Source organism: Erpetoichthys calabaricus, chromosome 14, assembly GCF_900747795.2.
Source record: "Erpetoichthys calabaricus chromosome 14, fErpCal1.3, whole genome shotgun sequence".
NCBI classification, from domain to species: Eukaryota; Metazoa; Chordata; class Cladistia; order Polypteriformes; family Polypteridae; genus Erpetoichthys; species Erpetoichthys calabaricus.
Window position 1 is genome coordinate 102,462,929 of NC_041407.2, and position 22,030 is coordinate 102,484,958.

The following is a 22,030-nucleotide window of genomic DNA, read 5'->3' on the forward strand; positions in this document are numbered from 1 at the left end:
CCAGACTTTAACCCTTTAAAACACGTGAAGAGACCTGAAGATGGCACAGTTTATGGATGTTTCTCATCCAATCTAATGGACGTTGAGAGGACCTGCCAGGCAGAATGGGATCAACTGACCAAATCCAGGTGTGCAAAGCTTGTAAAGACTTAGCAAAGGAGACTCAAAGCTGGAATTGCTGCCAAAGGGGCTTCTATAAAGTACTGGATTAATGGTCTGAATGCTTTCTAGGAATGAGAGATTTCAGTTTAAATTTTTTAACAAATATGCAAACTATTCTGAAAACATGCGTTCACTTTATCATTATGGGTTATTAGTTGTTTTCCCACCACAGGCACTTTGTTTTGTGCAACCAATGGGTTCCTGTATGGTGTTGGCCCCGGGTCACGTTTGGGTTTGGGTTTGGTGTTGCTACCCTTAATGCAAAATATGCGATCCACAAATAAGGAGTGAGTTTGTGTGAAGTGAGGCACGTTTGGGAGTTCACAGGGGACCCCCCACCACCTTATTGTGTTGAGGCAATCACAAGTCCATGGGGGGTGGATTGGTAGATTATTGTCTTGTGGTACATGGCACGTTGCTCCAGGGAGGCAGCTATGAAGAGTGTTGTGGTGCGCCATCTTCACTGCTGACTCTCCAAAGTCCAAACTACTGACAGATTTGTAAGATGGCGCCAGTGCTTTTGGTCAGCCAATCAGCACAGTTCACTGCCTTAGCCCCACCCACGATAGTTCCTGGTTGAATGAAAAGTACGTAACCTGGAATTGGAGCTTATTTAAAAAAAATAAAAGGACCAGAAACTAGAAATGTGGTGCCAATGCTGCAAAAGTTCCCATTGAGTGTAGACTGATAGACATGAATGGCAGTTTTTATCCATTTAAAATAAAATCTACATTATAAAGTGTGCAGAAAGTCATGGGGTCTGAGTACTTTGTGAACCCACTGTATATCTGCCTTGCTTGTTGTTTTAGCTGGATGAGCCTCACCAAACTTAATTTCATGTCGCTGATATTTTTATATGACACTAAAATTAAGTTAAGGTAAAGTAAAGAAGTGCATTCCACTGGCTGATCAGGTTGTTGTCGCCTGGACCGTTAAGACTCCCAGCATGCTTCTCTTCCAGCCAGCCCTGCCACCTCCTGCATTCTGCCTCTCATTACACTTCTTTCCCTGTACTCCTCCATCTCTAGGGAGCCTGGAGCTGAGGTACAAACTTGGACTTCTGAGTCCATCCTTTGTCGCCAGCCAGAGGAATTTATCGGATGGACAACCTCACATAGTGAACATCACTCGGACTGACAGAGACATCAGGATAGAGGTACAGTATAAGCACTGGTCACCACGTGGCCCTTTTAAGACACTCCATGAGTTCAGCTCTTTGGTTAGTTGATGCACTTCTACCAAGTGAATCCTGCCAGGGCAGTGGGTGGGGATTTAACTGGCAGCTTTGTGGTTTACAGTTCAATGTTCTATTGCACTGCCACTCTGAATATAGGAATGTTGCCCCGGTGACCCCGGCATGTAGCACCCAGAATCCTTGGCTTCTTACCCTGGCTCTGCTCAAGCAAATGGCATAAGCTGGCACTGCCACCTCATGTCCTATCACTACAGCATAGATTCTCTGCCAACCTTTTACCGAGACCCCTGGCCCTTAGCTAGACTGACCACAAACCAGCCCTGTCAGCTTAACATGACACACATTACTGTATTTACTTTTTCTTTGCCACTGTGGGTCCTGTCGCCACCTCACAGCATTTGGACACAAGGGGATAAGGCTGGGGATGATTTCTCTGCAAAGCATCTGCTTCTCCAGTTCCATAAAGGTGGGCACACACTATGTGATTTTAGCCCAACTTGAGAGCTCCAGGGTGTGTGTGTGTGTGTGTGTTTTGTTTATTTAAAGTGACATAAAATCACAACGGTGTCACTGAAGGTCGTCACGTTACTACTCCTAAACCATGAGATCCCATTTTGTCCCGATTCTCGAGTGTCTTGCCGGCTCACAGTGGTTGCTCTCAGATAAGATCATGGCAGTAACTGCTGTGCAGACGCTACTGAGCTTCCACAGTTGAGGCTTCAGCGCTGCCTTGCTGAGATTTTTTAGGTTTTGGGAAGGTAATGGGGGTCTCTCCTCAGAAGGTTAACTCCTTGCACTGTTTTTGCACCAACAGGTGGACTACACTGCACCGCTTTGGATGAAAATACCACTGATAAGTAGCACCAAATTTGACTCCCCGAAATCGATGTTCCTTGGAAGAGTGATGGGTAAGTAAGATAAAAGCCGCCATGCCACCTGCCCACCGCTCAGTTTCCTGGTTCGAGTTCAGAGTTGCCATACTGAGATTCTCACCTGCGCCCTCCAAAATCAATCAACCTTTTATCTCACAGTTCGGTCCATAAGTATGTGGACATTGATGTGATTTTTTTGTAATTTTCTCTCTGCATACCACCACAGTGGACTTGAAATTAAGGAGTGCCACCACCATGCTTCACGGTAGGGTCGGTATGTTAGCGATAATATGCAGTGTAACATGCCGTTTACTCTGATGGTCAGTAAGCTCCATTTGGGTCTCCTCAGTTCACTGGTTCTCCTTTCCAGCTAATCTCAGAGTCTCCCACGTGCCTTCTACCGGGATCACCTGTGTGGTTTTTTTTTCTCTTTGCCACTCTACCCTCAAGTTGGTGAAGCACCCGGGCACAGTTGTTGTCTGCACAGTCTCTCCAATGTCCCCCACTGTAGCTTGTAACTCCCTCAGAGTCCTCAGAGGTCTCACATTGGCCCCCTCCTCGTCGTCACCTTGAACAATCGCTCAGTTTCTGTGAACAGCTCTGCCATGCTCCTCTGTCTTTATTCTTCATGACCGATTTAAACTGGAAATTCAACGACATGGAAATGTTCTTTTCTCAATCCCCTGACCTTTCAATCCCCTTTTGCTAGATATCAGTGGCGTGTTTGTTGGTCATCATTGTGTAGGCTGCCCACCATGCTGACTCCCTCTTTCACTTTCAGGGGTATTTAGACTGTAACCAATTGAAAGCCCAGACAAGTGACCTCCACTGAACTAATCATGTGACTTCTAAAACCAGTGGGCTGCACCAGTGAGGATTTAGGGGGTCATTGAGAGGCGAGATTGCATTGGTTTGGACCTGTGCAGAGGAGAGATGTTGGGTATAATGAGAGAAGGGTACTAAGGATTGAGCTGCCAGGTAGGGAATCCATTCCCGGACGGGTTTATCCATTCCCGGGAATTTGAGAATCCTGCATTTCATTCCCGGGAATCCCAGGCTCCCAGGGATGACACAGTGCACGGGCATCTCACATGTGAATGGTTTTAGAACGACCGACACTTAAATTTAATAAAACTACTGCAATATGTTGACACAAATAAAAGACTAACCTTATCTACAAGCAGTTCCTGCTGTCATATAAGTACATGTATCTTTAGTTGTGGTAATAAAAGCATAGAAGGCACAACGTCCTCACAGGTGGCGCAGTGGTAGTGCTGCTGCTTTGCAGTAAGGAGACTGTGGAAGATTGTGGGTTCGCTTCCCGGTTCCTCCCTGTGTGGATAGCGCTTTGAGTACTGAGAAAAGCGCTATATAAATGTAATTTATTATTATTATTATTAACGTGTCCAGCGTGTGGTCGTCCAGGCAAGAACGCACCTTCGTGCAGAAGTACACCAGCCACTGAGAAAGCACGCTCTGCCTCCACTGAAGTAGGCGGCACAATCATCAGATACCGATACACTTGTTCTAAACAACACCCGCGCTTGCCGTTGCTCTGAAACACCGCCATTTCAGCTTTTACTGATGTATCCAGTTTCTTGTCATCATTCTGTGATGGCAAGTTTCTTAGCGCAGATAATGCGGTTGCAAGAGAGTGACGCATTGCAATTTCAAGTTGCTATTCAAAGCTGTTGTCTAATGAAGTGCAAGCTGCAGCAATGGCGCCACCTTAATTATTTTCAACTATAACTCTTGTTATTTCTTGATCGATTTTTACACGCTATATATGCAAGCTTGGCCGTTCCCGGGAATTACAGCAGTTTCATTCCCGGGAATGAAAAATATCGGGAATGGATTCCCTACTGCCAGGTAAGAGGAGAAGAGGAAGGCCTAAGAGAAGGTTTATGGATGTGGTGAGAGAGGACATGAAGGTGGTGGGGGCGACAGAGCAAGATGACGAGGACAGGAAGATAGAGAGAAAGATGATCTGCTGTGGCGACCGAAATAGGAAGAAGAAAATGGAAGCGGGTGAACACCTATGTGATCAGCTATTTTTTATCGTTTACATCTGTAACTAATTTAGAGCATTTTGCAGAGATCTATTCTTACTTTGATGTTAAAGGGCCTTTTTTCTGTTGATCATTGCCAAAAACTCCCACCGTGACCCAATGTTGTATAACGAGAAAATGTGAAAAGTGGTGTGATGGGTGGCCATAGCCAGTACCCGGCCGGGATGCCAATTGAATAGAAGGACCAGGGGAGAGAGAGGATCGCTGAGACTGCCCGTCACACTGCCCCTCCCTCAGCTGAGCCTTGTGCTGTCATAGAAGGGCTGCCCTCTAGTGTCCATGGGGAGGTATTGCTTCAGCGATGCGCTCTCCCCCGATCTGTTGGCACCCTGGCCGGGTATCGGCAGAGGCCACCCGTCACACTGGCAAGGGTGGGTGAAGACTTTTTATTGGCACTCTACATGTGTGTGAGTTGTATAGCACCCCCCCAACAAGTCACTAATGCTACCAGAACTCAACTTATGGATAACGAAAGGCACAATATAAAATCACGGGCCGCTGTGACTAACGTGTACGTCTCCTCGTTAAACACAAGTGCTGTCCATTTTATTTTAGACAGAGAGGCAGAGATTGGAAACACAAGGCTGACACAGTAAGCAGCAAGTTAGACGATGTCAGCATGGCGTAACATTCAGGTGCGTTTGGCGACGGAGTAAACCGATATGAAAGCTGGAGCAGTTCACATTTTTTATTTACTTCATCCAAGAGTCACTCATCACATTTTGATTGTCTGTAGTACTAGGGTGTTGTACCGCGTTAGCCATTATGAATGTAGAGAAAAGTCAAGCAAAATGACACCCTATATTGGCTAACTAAAAAGATTACAATATGCAAGCTTTCGAGGCAACTACATCTTGCCTGAAGAAGGGGCCTGAGTTGCCTCGAAAGTTTGCATATTGTGATCTTTTTAGTTAGCCAATAAAAGGTGTCATTTTGCTTGACTTTTCTCTACATTTTGATTGTTAAATAGTTTTATAACAATCAGTCTTATTCAAATTAATGGCGATAGTAAAATGCAATTCCAAGTGTTAGTTGGTGACATTAAATGTGTGCTTTTACACTTTACAATGGAGTTAAAAATGGAGCACAAAGGGGCAGGGCCGTCTTACTGCCGACATCATAGCCCCACCCCAGGGCCCCTGTTTTTTAATAACAAAACAGAAATATACATAGGCATCAGAAACATCGTGGGCTCCTGGGCTCCCCGGCCTGTGCCCATTATGCCCATATGTTAAGATGGTCCTGCAAAGAGGTTTGCAGTGGCTTACCTGAAGTGACAAGATGGCATCGACTGATTATTGTGTCAGCTGGGGTTTAGGGGAGGGGTCTGTGACAAATAGTTCCGTTTTCTTAAATGTAACATGAAGTATGCCCAACAGAATTGTATCCAATAATTAGCAATTGGAAAAAAAATATTAATACAAATATTATTAATACAAATACAACCAATACTAGCATTAAAAAAAATTATCAATATTACCCTGTGAAGCGAGAAAAGGAGTCGAAATAAGTTACCCATCTAGCTATTAATATTAGTTAAAACACAGTAATTCATTCAAATTATATAAATACGTACAAACTTAGAAATGAACTGATTTATTCTATGATGGGAATAGGAATGGCATACAATGGTCAAGATCAGGGGCTCGCTGTGATTGTTCACGGACATCTGGGACTGAAAGATCAGGGGTTTAAGGCACTGCAGCCCCCCCTACCTCCCGACACCATTGTCCATTTCTAAACCCGTCCCGTGTTTGTGTCGGTTAGGGCTGCTGCGCCTTTCCCGTGTTGTTAATGAATTCAAACAACGTGTAGCTGCAGGTTGATAACGTCGGTTCTTTACAATAATAAGTTGTATATAATGTTATTTAATCAGTCAGTTCACTCTTCTCTGTGCACACATAACTGTTTGCCCCTTCCATGTATTTCCAGTGAAGCAGCTCTTTTTTTTGTGCCCTCTTAGTTAAATTACCTAAAGCACCAGCAGAGGGTGCTGCTGTGTGAGCTGTTTGTGCCCTTGTGCTCTGCTCTGCCTGGCATCTGACTGACTGGCACTGGGCATCTGAGTGGCTGTCAGACAAGTAAATGAGGAAAACCTACAAAATGTATGAGTTCAGACAATGGCTCTCAAGGTAAAACTGAACAGTAAACTCATTCCTAGTTGACGCCACACAGAACGTTTCTCTGTTTTAAGATGGATGAATTTGCAAATTCGCCGACGCGTTTCAATGGGATGTTTTGAAATTGTAAAACTTTGTGCAGCGTGATTGGTTTGTGATGTCTGAGCGATTATTGACCTGCCTAATGTGACCATCCTGTTCCTTGGTATGCCACGGACAGACAGACAGACAGACAGACAGACAGACATGGGCTTTTGCAGTAGGTGCTGCGTGCGTTACATACAAACCTACCTAAAACACAGACAGTGGGCAACTGTTCATGTCAGGAGCAAAACTAAATCTGTAGTCATGAGAGAGCCATTATAAACCTGACATTTTTATAAGATTATCTATATCTTGAACAAAGATGACTCTTTCCTAAAATTACATTTAAAGATCAAGCAGGAATATCCACAAGCCCTTGTCTCTGTATCTCTCGATTAAAAAAATCTTGGGACGAGACATTTTCAGAGAGATCATTTTAAGTCCCGCGAGACGAGACAAAGATAAAAGACAAACAGTAGAAGAAGAAAGGACAGAGTAGAAGACAAAGTAGAATGTCGTTAATGAAAGAAGTGTCAAAAAAATGAGAGTAAAGATCGCATTAGTGCCAACAAACAGAAATTATTACTTGGTGAAATAACGGAACAGCGAAAAGAGATCCAATATATGGACATAGGTGATATGACACAAGTATGTAGATATTGTTCGGCTTTAAACTTTAAGTCGAGGACTTGTAGATCATCTAATTTGTGTTGCCATCAGGGAAAAGTAGTGTTTCTTCCCAGTGAAGAGGCGTATCTGCGAGAATTAAAAGATTTGGTGTTTGGTGAAAGTGAAATCCACACACGCGAGCGGCAGAGACGCAAAGAGTCTTGCGCGCCTGCATGGTAAACTCTCTTCTCATTCATGTGAATGCTATTGTCAGACACAGTTCCTGTGCTCTCAGCTCCAAGCAGGGTCAGAAATAAAAGACAAAAGAGTAGAAGACAAAGTAGAACGTCGTAAAGAATTCAAAAACGTTGGTGCGATACACATGCAGAGCAGGTTAGAGATTATGAAAGTACTAAAATTCGAAAGTCTCAAAAAAAAAATGATAGTAAAGATCCATCCATCATCCAACCTGCTATATCCTAACTACAGGGTCACGGGGGTCTGCTGGAGCCAATTGTGGCCAACACAGGGCACAAGGCAGGAAACAAACCCCGGGCAGGGTGCCAGCCCACCGCAGATAGTAAAGATCACGAAAGTGAAATCCACATACGTGAGCGGCAGAGACGTGAAGTGGCTGGCACGTAGCGCAGGCTGGGGGGTTGGCAAGCGAAGTGAGCAGGGAGCAAAGCCCCTTAGTTACATTAAAAGTTTTCTGCTGTGTCCACATTATTCAGCCTTGACCACGCCCCTCCAATCATTTCTCCCATTGCGCACATGCTCTCTCCGTCCCACCGTGCGACACTCCCAGTGTCGCTAACTCGCCCTTCAGCGCGTTCGGTTATAACAGCAAGGCAGAAAAGCAACTCATCTGTTCATGAACGTCAAATCTGCGATTGCGATAGAAAAAGAGCGGCAAGAGCTGACAATGTCAAAAAAAGAAAATGGACATAAAAGAAGAACGTCATATAATAAAAATGAAGAACAAAGACAATAAACGATAAAGAGAAAAATATCGCAAACAATATGGAAACAGAAATGCAAAAATGCAACATTTATGGAATGCAAGTTAGAGGATAAATCATTCATAATATTGTTTTTGATGAGGCATTAATGTAATTTCATTTTTTATCTACTTTTTATTACATTTTATTTTTTTACTTTTATTTTTTTCTACGTTTTATTATTCATTGGTATTTAATGTAGACAGTTGTAGTGAAACATTCAGGTAACTGATTTTCTATCTATAATAACTAAGGGCCAAAACCGTCTTCCTCCTTGTGCCCCTCATACTCTTCTATATACCATCTCTTTAAATAAAGTCGCTTTCTCTAATGGAGGGGCACCATGATGCCCTTTTGAGCGGCTCAGTCAGGGGTTGGTGAGCAGGGGGCAGAGCATCCTAGTATTTATATAAAAAAAAGATGGCATTAGCAGTTGACGCTTGTGTCATTACAGTCTTACATCAGGAAACATCCCAGCAAAGCATTGCAATGCAAATCCAGAGGGCATAAATGTTATAAAGATAATGTTAAATGTAAGCAAACATGAACACGATAAATCTGAACAAGAAAACCAATTCCAGACTTGGAAAACTGATGTCTGCCTAGTCATCTAATGTTGGATTGGGACTCAGAAGACTGCTGTCTCCGGCCCCTCTGTCTCATGGCTTGGTTTTCGCTCACCTGGTGATCCTCCTATAGACAGGTGTGTGCCTTTATTAATCTGTCCAATCAAACTGAATTGACCACAGTTGCTGTCGTTACTACTGATGCAGTGCTTCACGGGACAGGGCTTCAGCTGTAGGATGATGGTAACAAACGTACAGGTGCCTCAGCATGGGCTTCACTATGGAAGGCGCTGTATACAATTACAAAGGTGTATTTTTTTTAACCACACATTGGTGTAAAAGTCAAAGAGTCCCACTAACAGGCCAGTTATTTGGGATGTTTGTTAAGTAAAGACACCCTTCACTCTCTTCAGTCTGTCATTAAATTGGCTTCAGGGAAGAAACTTCACAAGAGATAATGGGTGCTTTTTTTTTTTTTTGCTTCTTTTGTTTTTCTTCTGCAGAGACGGGAAGACTCGACCCAGAAATTCAAAAGTACAACTCCCCCGGGTTCACAGGCTGCATGTCGGGTGTCCGCTTTAACAACATCGCACCGCTGAAGTTTCATTTCCGACCAAACGGGACTCTCTTTAACCTGAGTATCTCAGGGAACCTTTACGAATCCAACTGCGGTGCTATGCCATGGCTGCCCCCACTCATCCCCCTTGAAGCCGACCCCTGGTATATTAAAAGAGGTGAGACCCTTTCAACTATCCTTGTTGTTATCACAACTCCGATGGAGCTCCGCTCGTTGAAGTGTTTGACGATGTCCTGTCCAGACTCTCCCACGTTGCCCTTACAGCAATGGCCATTATGAGAAGGTTAGAAGGATACAGTGGACTGCCAGGCTGTGATCTTTTAAGTGTTCAAAATTTGCCAAGTTTCAGAGTGAATTGAATAAATGGTAAGGGTCTCGGAGGTCCATTCTGAGGACTTTCAGCAGCAGGGGGGGGGGACAACATGTTGACCAGTAGTAGCAGTACTGCCCTGCAGTGTGGAGACCAGGGGTTTACATCCTGGATCCTCTCCCACTGTCAGAAGAAATGCAAGTTAGGTGAACTGGTGATGCTAAATTGACCTGTGTAGTGTGTGTGTTAACACCTGTGATGGGCTGGCCCCCCTTGTCCAGGGTTTGTTCCTGCCTTGCGCCGTGTGCTAGCTGAGGTAGGCTCCAGCCTCCACGCCACTCTGGTCAGGATTAAGTGGGTTAGAAACTTTCAGCAGGGGATGGAGGCCCCCTTCATTGGCCACCACTGCCTACTCTGAGCAACGTCTCTGGGTGTGATTGCTGCCCTTTGTATGTAAGGCCTTCAACGGTGAGCCCCTCAATGGAAAGCCTCAACAGAGTAGGGGAATGCACTTTCATGAGGAATATGGCTGGCATTGCTGGCACCAGCTCATGGTTGCTCATTCTGGTTAAGCAGTTTTGAGCGTCCAATGGCTTTCAGTAGGCAGTAGAGACACTCCACAGAATATGCCAGTCTATGATCGTCCCATCAATGGATGTGTCTTTCCCCTGACAACGTAGTCAAAATCCATCAAAACAGACCCTCGAAAGAGAGTGGCTATCCCTCCTCGTAGAGTGGGGTGAGATAAGAAGGCCTCAATGAGTATTGGTAGGTGGGTATCACCGTGGCATTGACAAGCCAAATTTAAGGGGGCTTAATAAGGCCAAGCATCATAATTCATTTTACTTTTACGTTTATTCACTTAGCAAACACATTTATCCAATGCGACTTACAAAGGAAGTCAACATAATTGAGTAAACATCGGTCTGCGGGACTGTCTGGGAGCAAACGTGACAGGACAGGGTTAGAGAGTTGATCATCACAAACCAAACAGAACAATAGTAACCCTAAACTATCTTTATTTACAAGAACCTATCAAAGCCAACATCAATTAGACTTTTACGCAACACTTTTATTTAATATGTGCAGCAAACTTTGGTTAACTTTGTTTTTTTCCTTCTTTTCTCAGTCTTACCCTACCTCCATGACGACTTGCCCAGTGGCCCTGTACTTGCACGTAAGTAAGCGCTTCTACATTTCTGTTCATCTTGAACGCACACAAGCATTTTACGTATGTTTTGCACCCCAGGCCTGGGGAATGTTACTTCATGCCACTGTATGCTGCAATACGCTGGTACGGGTGGTATGACAATGAAGCCACTTGACTTGACCTGAAGGAGCTACCATGTGACCTGCCCCTTCAACTCACAGAGTCTTTTACAAAATACAGTGCTTATAAAAAAAAATGTATGTTACCCCCTTGGAAGTTTTCATATTTTATTGTTATACCATATCGAATCCCAGAGGATTTAATTTGCATTTTCTGACAACTGATCAGCAGAAAAAAAAAAACGTCAAAGGGCACTGCCAAGAAGGGGGGGAGGGAGGCTTGTATGTCCCGTCATTCCACAATTACAGTGCCTATCAAAAATGATCATAGCCCCTTGAAATGGTCGCTTCTTTTGTTTGACAGTCTGCCATCAAAACTCGTTTAAAAATATCAGAGATCTTTATACAGACAACATATTTACATCTTTTGAACAATTCCGTTCAAAATTTAACCTCCCAGCTACACATTTCTTTTACTATCTTCAAATTAGAAATTTTGTTAAACAGAAATTGCCCGATTTCCCCCACCTTGCACCCTCCACAATGCTGGAAAAAATACTGCTCAATTCCGAGGAAACAAACACTATTTCCACAATATATAAAATCTTATTAGAGTCCCTACCTTTCAAAGATCCAAGAGGACATTGGGAAGAAGATCTCTTAATCAATATATCAGAAAAGGAGTGGAAGGTAGCAAAGCAGAGAATTCACTCGAGTTCTATATGCGCAAAGCATAGAATTATTCAACTAAAAATTATATATCGAGCTCATCTGTCTCGCTTAAAACTGTCCAAAATGTTTCCAGGGCAGGATCCAACCTGCGAACGCTGCAACCAAGCTCCTGCGTCACTGGGTCACATGTTCTGGGCCTGCACCAAACTAACATCATTTTGGACAAAAATTTTTAAGTGCCTCTCAGACAGCCTTAGTATCACAATCCCTCCTAACCCATTAACAGCTGTGTTTGGTGTCCTTCCAGATGGACTTGAATTGGAGAAGGACAAGCAAACGGTGATTGCATTCATTACACTCTTGGCACGCAGACTTATTTTGTTAAATTGGAAGAATCCTAATTCTCCTTTTATAAGTCAGTGGGAAACCGATGTTTTATATTATTTGAAATTGGAAAAAATCAAATTTTCAGTTAGAGGATCTGTACAAAATTTTTTCAAAACATGGCAGGATTTAATCAATATTATTTTAGAATAAGAGAAATAACTATTATTGCATTTAACTCCCTTCTCCATCTCTTATTTATATAGATATTTACTTCTCCCCTTCTTTTGTCTAATGTTGCCTTATTAAAAAGCTTAAAGAAATTTTCCTTTAGCTAAGCTCTCCTTCTCAGGGGTGGGGTTTGATTTGTTTTCAAATTTGTTGGGTTATAAATTGATCTGTTTGTATGGAATGATTACAATGAAAATTAATAAAATAAAAATATTAAAAAAAATATATATCTTTTTTCAGACTCTCGAGAGACTGAGTTTGGGGTCCGAGCATCCTGATAAAAACCAACAGCCAGGCCTTTAATGACATCTTAGGCACAGCAGTGTGTCTGTCTGCGGCGAGAGTGTCGACCTCCTCGAGAGGTTTACTTACCTCGGCAGTGACATTCATGACTCTGGTGACTTTTCATGTGAAGTCAGTGGACGGATTGGGAGACCATGGGGTTGTCAAGAGGTCGCTGGAAAGGGGAGTGTGGTCCAAGTTTTTAGAGTCCTAGTGCTCCCGGTTTGTGAGACATGGACCTGAGATGAAGACTGGACTCCTTTGGTGTCTCTTCAGAGAATCCTTGGGTCCCGCAGGTTTGACTTTGTGTTGCTCACAGAGTCCTGAATGAGACACATGACCTGCATTGTGAGGGAGCGTCAGTTACGGCATTACGGCCATGAGGTGCAATTCCCCGAGGGTGGTCCGACTCGCAGGATCTTCATTGCTGAGGACCCGAGTGGTTGGACCAGGCCAAGGGGAGGCCCACGTAATACCTGGCTCTGGCAGATAGATGGACATTTCCTGAGGGTGGCACTGGACCATGTGTCTGCCTGGGGGGTCTGCCAACCAAGATCCTGACCTGTTTCATCCTGTGGTGGGTACGGCAACATGCTGTACCACTGCATGCTTCCCAACCTGACCGGACCTTTTTTCCAACTGGATTTACACATTTTGCCTTACAATATTCAAGTAACAAAAAAGGCAGCAGTTATGACAATTAATAAAACAATAAAAAACAAGAATAGCAGGGAGGGAAAAGTGACCAGTCTCCTAATTGTTTGACAGCCATGAGTCTGTCTGGATGGATCTCTAGCAGCTTTGCACTCCTAGCTTGCTGACTATTTGCCTGTTCTTCCTTGCAGAGTTTAAGTTCAGTCAGATTTCGTGGTGAGCAGCGATGGACAGCTCTCTTCAAGTCCATCCACAATTTTCTATTAGATTTAAGTCGGGGCTGTTGATTTGGCCCCTCAAGGACATTCACTTTTCTATCCTTAAGCCACTATATTGTGTTTTGGTTTTGTGTTTTCGAGTTGTCGTGTTGGAAGGTGAACCACCTGCCCAACTTTAGCTGTCTGCCAGAGGGTCACAGGTTTTCCCTAAGAATGTGTGTGTAATTGGCAGCATCCACTTTCCCCTCAATTCCTGACCAATCGGCCAGTCTCTCCTGAAGAGAAACACCAACACAAAATGGAGGGGTGGCATGATCTAGGCAAGCTGTTGGTGGTGCTACACGCTTTCCACTTCTTAATCATGTTCTCAATCGGAATTCAGAGGGATATGTAAAAAGATTTCTAAGGCTTTAATGAAAGAAAACTTAAAAAACATGTGACAAACGAGAGGAGACCATTCGGTCCATCAAGCCCGTTTGTTTAGCTCATAGCTAAGCTGTCTCAACATCTCATCCAGGACCTCCTTAAAGGTTGTCAGGGTTTCTGCTTCGGCTCCATGTCTCAATCATTTGTTCCCGAGTTTTTTTTGTGTGTTTTTTTCCTAACTAGTAACTTTACTCTGGAGCCCTATTGAAAGTACCTTTCCAACCATGGTGAATCTTTGCATTGCCGTGCCCTACTAGCAGTGGAATCCTCAAGGAACAATCAAAAATTATTCTAAAAGTAATCAAAAAACACCACAATTGATGACAGGGGGTTTGTAATGCAGCAGGTGATTAGTTGTAGCTGAGCAAACTGATAATGGTTACTCCGAGGTAGTGTTTCTTAATCCTTTTGACTACATGACCCAGTTTCACTATATTTTGTAATCTAGTGGTGGGTGGGGGGATGTTTGTAATACATGGATTACAGCAGAGCATGTATCAAGCGCGCTAATCCACCTTAATCAAAGGATAACGGTCTGTGTGTCCTTCGGGTTGCAGTGTCTCTATCATTCCAACAGATGGTGCATTACAAACACTTTTAGTAATAAAACACATTGCTTTTGTCATTCTTATCGATGGTACATCCCAAATGTTAACCCTGCTTTTAGGAATACCATACCAAATTGCATAGAACAGAGACATATGCATCACATGGTGCACTCCAAACATTACAGCGGAGGTCTATATGGATTACTTAGATTTCAGCCTGTCTTGGACAGGTAGCACAGCTAGCTGAAAGGGGGATTCCTTGTGGTGTTTACATGAATTGTTGCACTCTATTTATAATATTGAAGAGCAGGGTGTGACTGGGTCCCCTGTGGTGTTTTGGGCACAGCAATATACTGTATGCATGTATGTATATATATTATATATATTCGTAGTCTGAAACACAATCTGATCGTATGGGTGGTTACCTACCAGGTAACGCATGTGGTTGGTCTGCCAGTCGGCAAACATCCGCCACGGGTGCCCTCTCAGTTGCGAGAAGCAGATCATAGAATGTTACATAGTTTACTGTCAAATAATGCAAAGAGTACACAGACCAACCACATGCGTTACCTGGTAGGTAACCACCCATACAATCAGATCGGAACTCAGACAACGGATGCTATGAATGTAATTACTCCGATCTACAGGCTATCAAATAAACGAACCACACGCCATGGTGCACTGTAAAGAGGCTTCGCTTCTGATGCTGGCGTCCAAGGTTCGATCCTCGAGAGGGGTGCAGTGAGTGTGTACGCCTGATGAGCCCAAATAAGGGCGAAACACGTGTTGTGTACACTTTGCATTATCTGACAGTAAATTATGTAATTATATTATATATATAATATATATATAATTCGTATTCGTAATCTGAATCACAATCTGATTGTATGGGTGGTTACCCACCAGGTAACACTTGTGGTTGGTCAACAAGTCGACTAACATCCGCCACAGTGCCCTCTTTTAGTTGCGAGAAGCAGATCATAGAATGGTTGAAATAGTTTTTAATAATAATGCAGAATATGCGACACGTGTTTTGCCCTAATTCTGGGTTCATCAGGCGTACACACTCACTGCAACCCCTCTCGGGAATCGAACCTCGGACGTCAGTATTAGAGGCAAAGCCTCTAACGTTGTGCCACGGCGTGTGGTTCGTTTATTTGACAGTATGTAGATCGGGGTAATTACATTAAAAACTATTTCAACCATTATATATATATATATATATATATATATATATATACATATACACATATATATATATATATATATATATATATATATATATATATATATATATATATATATACACACACACACACACACACACACACACACACACAATAAGGAAGAGTTTTGAATATGCAGACAGAACATGGGGTTTGGGTGAAGGTAGTGCGTAAGGCACCGGCGACCCATAGAGGACATCCTGCAACCCACTGGATGCTATCAACTCACATTTGCGTTGCGACTCACAGGTTGAGTACCACTGCTCTAAGGGGCTGCTCACTCATTTAAAGCAGGCATTTCACAAATTCAGTAACAATGCAAAATCTTACTTTCACTTTGATGTTGAGGGTTATAACATGTAAATACACCTGGAAATAAGTATATTTAATGCACTTTCTTTCATTTGCAGGGTTTAATGTGACAAATAGGTAAGGATTGTAACAGGATACGATGACTAGCGACCATACTAGAACAGGTCATCTACCTGAAGCTAACTAAGCACGTTCAGGCCTGGCCAGTACTGGGATGGGAGATCATCTAAGAAAAGCTTGGGTTGCTGCTGGAACAGGTGTTGGGGAGGCCAGCAGGGGGCGCTTAACCTGTGGTCTGAATGTGGATCCCATTGCAGTGACACTGTGCTGTAAAAATGGCACCGTCCTTCTGATGACATGTAAAACAGGTGTCCTGACTCTCTCTGGTCATTTAATGACCAGTGGGCATCCTTCATAAGGAGTAGGGTGTATCTCAATGTCCAGGCCAAATTGTCCCCCTGTGGCCTAGTCATTCTGGCCCCCTAATCATCCCCCATCTCTAATGGTCTTTCTCTTTCTGACCACTTGGCTATCTTAATAGCTTATGTGTGGTGAGCAGAGTGGTGCAAAAATGGCTGCTGTCACATCATCCAGATGGATGCTGCACATTGTTGGTAGTTGAAGTGGCTCCCCACTCACTGAAGCGCCGAGTAGTGACATATAAATGTAATGAGTTATTTTTATGATTGACTATAGGCACTGTACATTGTAAGTAAAGCACTAAGTCTCGTACAAAGAGCTGTGACCTTGCCCAAGTTGCTGACAAGTCCAATTTTCTAACTGAAATGAATGATGAAGTTTATTCTCCCTTTCCTTTTTCTTTTCCAGTTATCATCCTGTTGGTTTTACTCCTTTTGGTGGGTCTCCCACTCTTCCTGTACTTCCATTTCTATCGCTACAAAGGAACGTATACCACCAATGAGCCTAAAACGGTGGAATCCCCGAGCAGTGCCAAGCCTCTGACGGAGGCCCCCAGGAAAGGCGACAACCTGCCGCAGATAGAAGAAGAAGAGGCCAGAGGAGAATAGCCATCAGGTGAACGTGGAGGTGGGGTGGAGAAGCTCCAGCAGCTCGGTGCAGGATGGACACCTAAATTATTTTATTTGTCCCATTATTTATTTTTTTAATTTTTAAAATTCATAATAAATTTAAATCAGACTGCCAATCAGGATGATCTATTCGAAAGTGGAGATAACACACCGAGGAAAAGGAAGGAATACACCGGTAGCACACTTGTGTGTGGCACTTGAGGGTCTGCTGGACTGACAGAAGTGCCTGAAAACAGCTCTGCTCTATTTTAAAATCAAGAAAGGTCTTCCTTTATTTCTAAAACTCGTCATCTGTAGTCTAAAACTGCCAAGCAGAAAGTTTAAATTACACTGTTATTAGAATAGCAGAGATATACTGTATATGGTGGTGAGTCAAATAGTATATGCAGTGTGTTTGTCTCCATTTCTGCAATTAGTTGAATTTTGTGCATAAGCTAAATTTCCTCAAAACAAAAAGCGACCACCTTCCCATTTGGTGTTGGCTATTGAGACGTCTTCTGCCAACGGTCACTCCACATGCGCCGGCAAATAGCACTATGCACTTAAGACTAAAAATTCTAGGATTTGCAGTGACGGGCTCTGAATAAAAACAGCAAGAACAACGGTCACAAGGTGCTCTCTGATTGTGTGACAATCACGTACTTTCAAATCGCTGCATCTGGCAACATCCTGCGGCTTCAAATGATCCTTTGTCTGAACCCTCAAAGGTTCGAGTCGGTTTCTGTAAGGCCTCGCAATTGTTGGAAATACACACGCTGTTAGCACTAACCTGTCCATCCAGTACAGGGTCACGGTGCCAATCCCAGCCACACTGCCTGCAAAGCGGGAAATACGCCCTTAATACACCACCACTAATGTGAAGGATTATGGGAGATCTGTAAACAGTATCAAGCATTTATCAATGAATGTGAAACCCTACATCACCTCTCATGCATGTCCAACATGTGTAAAGAACTGCCTAAAGCTGACAGATGCAGCTGTAAGAGGTTGTTGTGTTGTCCTCAAGCGTAGAGGCCTGTATTCCATAATGAAGGGGAGCTCATCTTAATAAACACATTGCTGGTTCTCTTTGTGCACATGTGTGTAATTACAGATAATATACTGTATAAAGCCAAAAAGGGGACCTCACCAATATACAGACACTTAAATGTGGACCCCTTTGCACCACTTTTAGCACATCCTGTGTTGAGTCACTGAATTTATAGGGTGGGATTCTGACCCACATTTATACTAGAAAAGAAAGTTAACTAAATTGCCATTAATAGAGGTGAGAAGTTATCTTTGGAAGATTTCACATACCTGCTGTATTAGGTTCTGATTCAGTAAAGAGCTCCACGTCATCCTGGAAGGACCCTCCACTGATGAAAGACAGAAACGCTCCCCAATCCGAGGCCAGTCACCTTCATGCCAGCGGCTATTACTGGATGTTAATGTGTTTTGCCTGGTGTGCGCCGTACTTCAACCGCAGGGTCTTGTACACTGTTCATGGTGTTTGCCCCACGCCTTAACAATAATAAAATAATTCTTTACATTTATACAAAGAGATAATAAACGGGACGTCACACAGATACACAAATGTGCGTTTCTGACTTAAGTTCCACTTCTCTTTTAATGAGGTACCAGTCAAAATTTTTCTATCTGGACTAAAGGCATTCTGGCCTAGTCGGAATTTGTATGTACAGGCCATCCAGATCTTCTGTCTCACGTCTATTTGTTTTTGCCACGATCCTTGTATGTGTATATTAAACACGTCTACAGTTGTTACTTAATAACAACCAACAGAATATTCAAAAAATAAAAACTAATAGTAATGTATGTTAAGTGACCCGTGAGTTGACCATCTTGTATTGTTAAGACTTTGTTTTTCAAAGCCCAATATTTCCACTGTCATACATCATAAGACGTTTTTACTAAAAGCGCTATGTAAATGTAAAGAGTTATTAAGTTCAGTATGCCTTGTATAAATGACAGCAATAGAACACGGCGACATTTCATATGAATGTGATGTAAGGATGTCGAGGAGCATCCCGCTGCAGCAAGGACAGTTTTTAGCCTCTGGACAGATCTGCGCACCTCAGACACCGAGAAGCTTTCTACGCAAGCACAGGCATTCACTCTCGAAGGATGTTTGCCTGTTTATGGCAAAGTCGTCCTCTCGTAAACGTTCAATCGCTATTATTATATGATACTATTCTCAACATAAAAATGTACATTTTTTTTTTTACCTTTATTGTTGAATTTCCCCATAGGATGAATCTAATAAAAGTTTAGAGAGTTCTTATTGCAGATAATAATAATACAACAGCAAATAACATGTTCATTTCCCTTTAAAGTAGACATTATAAATCTTAACTTTTCAAACACAAAGTTCATAGCTTTTGAATTATATGACCTGTATAACACCGTTCTCATCAAGGTTATGCAAATGCTGAGTGCCGAGTCTTGATAATGTCTGAGATTGTCGGAGAGTGTCCTCAGGGTGTCTCAGGTGGCTGAATGAGCCCGAGGCTTCAGAGTGTCTCGTCTGCAGCTGGAGTCTATTGAAGATGTCTGCCGGCATATATTAGGCCAACTATGTGCATTGTGTTAGGATAACAGCCTCGTACGTAAATAATGAACCACAGCATTTTATTTCAAGGACAGCTGTATGTGATGTAGGTACTTACTTATTTATTTTGATTTAGAGCCCACCTTTTGCAAACTAAATTATTGCAGTATAAATCAATGCAACCATTTTCTGGGCCTGTTTACCTCATCATTGGGTGATGTGGAGCCAAAAACTGTTGCTGTGAGATCCACTCATCCATCCGTCTGTCTGTCTGTCTGTCAGCTTCTCCCTGAATCTCGTGTCTTTTCTCCACTTCCGGAGTGATCTGTAAAGCACTGTTAATCTGTATAATACAAACACCACGTGTAGGTCCACTATATAACCAACAGTCACTTTCATTTAATTTATAAATGTGAAAACGTTCTTTAAATACACAGAACAATCATTTATCTCCACATCCTGTTAATGTCACGACTGTTTTTGTTACCACGTATCTTTGTGGGTGCTATTTTGATACGTGTTTATAAATGCCTCTACTTAACGTGTTCCTCAATTTGGGGTACAAAGTAAAAGGAGACCAAATGAAGTGGTGCACTACTTCTGGGGACGGTGGCCTTCTGGAGGCCACATGGTGCAAAAAGCTTTTAGGATCCAACCCTAAACCCTGTCAGCTTTGGTTAAAAGTCAGTCACACTGCAGTTGACTGCTAAACCAAAGGGTAATGGCCACAAACTGGAGACTGAAACCACAAAGCCAATGCAGAAGTTAAAAAGTCGCCCAGAATGCATTTTATGGCTGATAAAAGAGAGCACATCTTCTTCGACCATACAGACAGAGAGAGAGAGAGAAATGCTTACTTAGGGTTAGCCCAAATATTTTTTGGTCAGTTTCTGATGTTATTTTTTAACATCTTTGGTTTCCCTTTGTGAGGTTTCTACTTCCTGTTATAGTTGGGTGTTCAAGGAGACTCGCAGAGCAACAACTTAAGAAAAATTCAAATCCAAGTAGAAGTTCCTGGGTCAGCCCTTCACGACACAGTGGTGTGTAACAGTGGCACATTCTTCATGGTGTTCATCGTGAAGGCATAAGCAGATAACGATACTTTATCACGTCTTACACCAACCTCAAGCTGCGTCTTCTGTTTCAGGCTCCTTGTGGATGTCCACACGTGCTTGGAATTGTGCACTTCACCTGCTGAATACCAAGTGAATTCCACAGCGTGCATCCTAAAACCTGCCTCGTGAAAAATCAACGCCTTTCATGCCATCCCATGTCCTAAAAACACGACGAGGAAGTCTGTAAAGGAATCGAGATGACACACACCGTACTGTATATGATAAATCAGCCAGAAAACAGTGGCGGGTTAGTCTTTACGAGAGCTGCTGTGAAGATTGCACTTGAGCTTTCAGATGGGAAGCCATCGTTCCCTAGACAACTCCGGCTTCTCAGCCGTCTCGACATGGCCCTCTTAATGTTTTCCCTTCTGCTTTGTAAATTTCCCCAGTGAATCTCCAGCTGGAGCAGTAACATTTCAAAATGGAGCCCACTTCATTTTAGAGGCCATTTTTTTTCCTATCGGTTCTCGAACATGTACAGTACCACATTTGTACGCCTCCCTTGTAGAACGTTTAGAGCATCGCTTCTCTAGTGGAAGGTTAACAACCAAAGCCTATAAAAGCTTCACTCATGCTGCGCGGTATAAAAATGGAGTACACGCTTAGGGTACACACGCCATTCGACTTGAGCTATGCATTCTGCTTTCAACTGTTAGCATGCGACATGCACTCGGCCTTCAAAATGCAACAAAACTGCTGCTTTGCAACAATCACCGAAGAACTTTGTAATTATTTATATCAGTCTCCTTTGCAAATTCAGATATAAAGATTGTATACTATTTTTTTTTAAATTGTACCAGGTTTCTATAAAAACAAAGAAAGTTAGAAAAGCCTGTGAAATGTCTGTGTTTTCATTAACTGTGAATACTGGAATCAAGAAAACATCTACTCTGATGTAAAGAATGCAAAATATATAAGTAAATAAAACTGAGTTAAAAAAAAAAGACTTGGTTTATGAATCTAAAAATTAACTCATTGGTTTCAAGTGCAAAACAAAAACATTTCGACCAACTTTACAAAAGGGAATCACTGCTTTTTGTTAAGTTTTAACGGAAGAGCAAACTCGAGATTGTCAATGAGGTGTGAAATGTCATCACCTGAAATGAATCTGAAGGAGTGTGAAAAGAACAAAATAATCATCCTTTTCTTGCACACTTAAAAACATAAGAGGTTGCAAACACTCTTTGATTTCATGTATTTGTCATCAGGTTTGCCCAAGAAAACCAAATTGAATTCAATCTTTCTTTAGGATCCCAATTATGTTTATCATAATTATACATTTGAATATTATTACAGTTAATATATAATCTATTTAATATTGTGTTTGATATTCATTCTCTTTCTCAGACAAAACACTACTCTCAGATCCCAGATAAATTAAAAAACCTTTACAAAATACGGTCTGCAAATGCAAGTGAAGGAGTTTAGGGGGTCTCGTACCTGCTCCTTTCTGCTTTTGTGCAGATTCGTCTTCATTTGTGTCCTTATTATTCTACCTGTAAATGCCACTGAAATAAAACAAGAGTAATTAAAAAAAAATAAACTCAGGTATTCTATCTTCACTGCACTGTATGTTTTCATATTAAACATA

The 22,030-nt window shown here is 42.5% G+C and overlaps 1 protein-coding gene across 2 annotated transcripts in view; it reads left to right on the forward strand.

The window, feature by feature from the left end:
- cntnap1 (contactin associated protein 1) overlaps positions 1–21,221 on the forward strand; it is a 144,102-nt gene extending 122,881 nt beyond the window's left edge. For both annotated transcript variants that reach the window (XM_051936380.1, XM_051936381.1), the window contains 5 exons: positions 1,191–1,318; positions 2,172–2,265; positions 9,182–9,412; positions 10,695–10,742; positions 16,556–21,221. In XM_051936380.1, the coding sequence (XP_051792340.1) occupies positions 1,191–1,318; positions 2,172–2,265; positions 9,182–9,412; positions 10,695–10,742; positions 16,556–16,755 (701 nt within the window). In that variant the 3' untranslated portion in view covers positions 16,756–21,221. The remainder of the gene's footprint in view (positions 1–1,190; positions 1,319–2,171; positions 2,266–9,181; positions 9,413–10,694; positions 10,743–16,555) is intronic.
- The last annotated feature ends 809 nt before the right edge of the window (positions 21,222–22,030 follow it).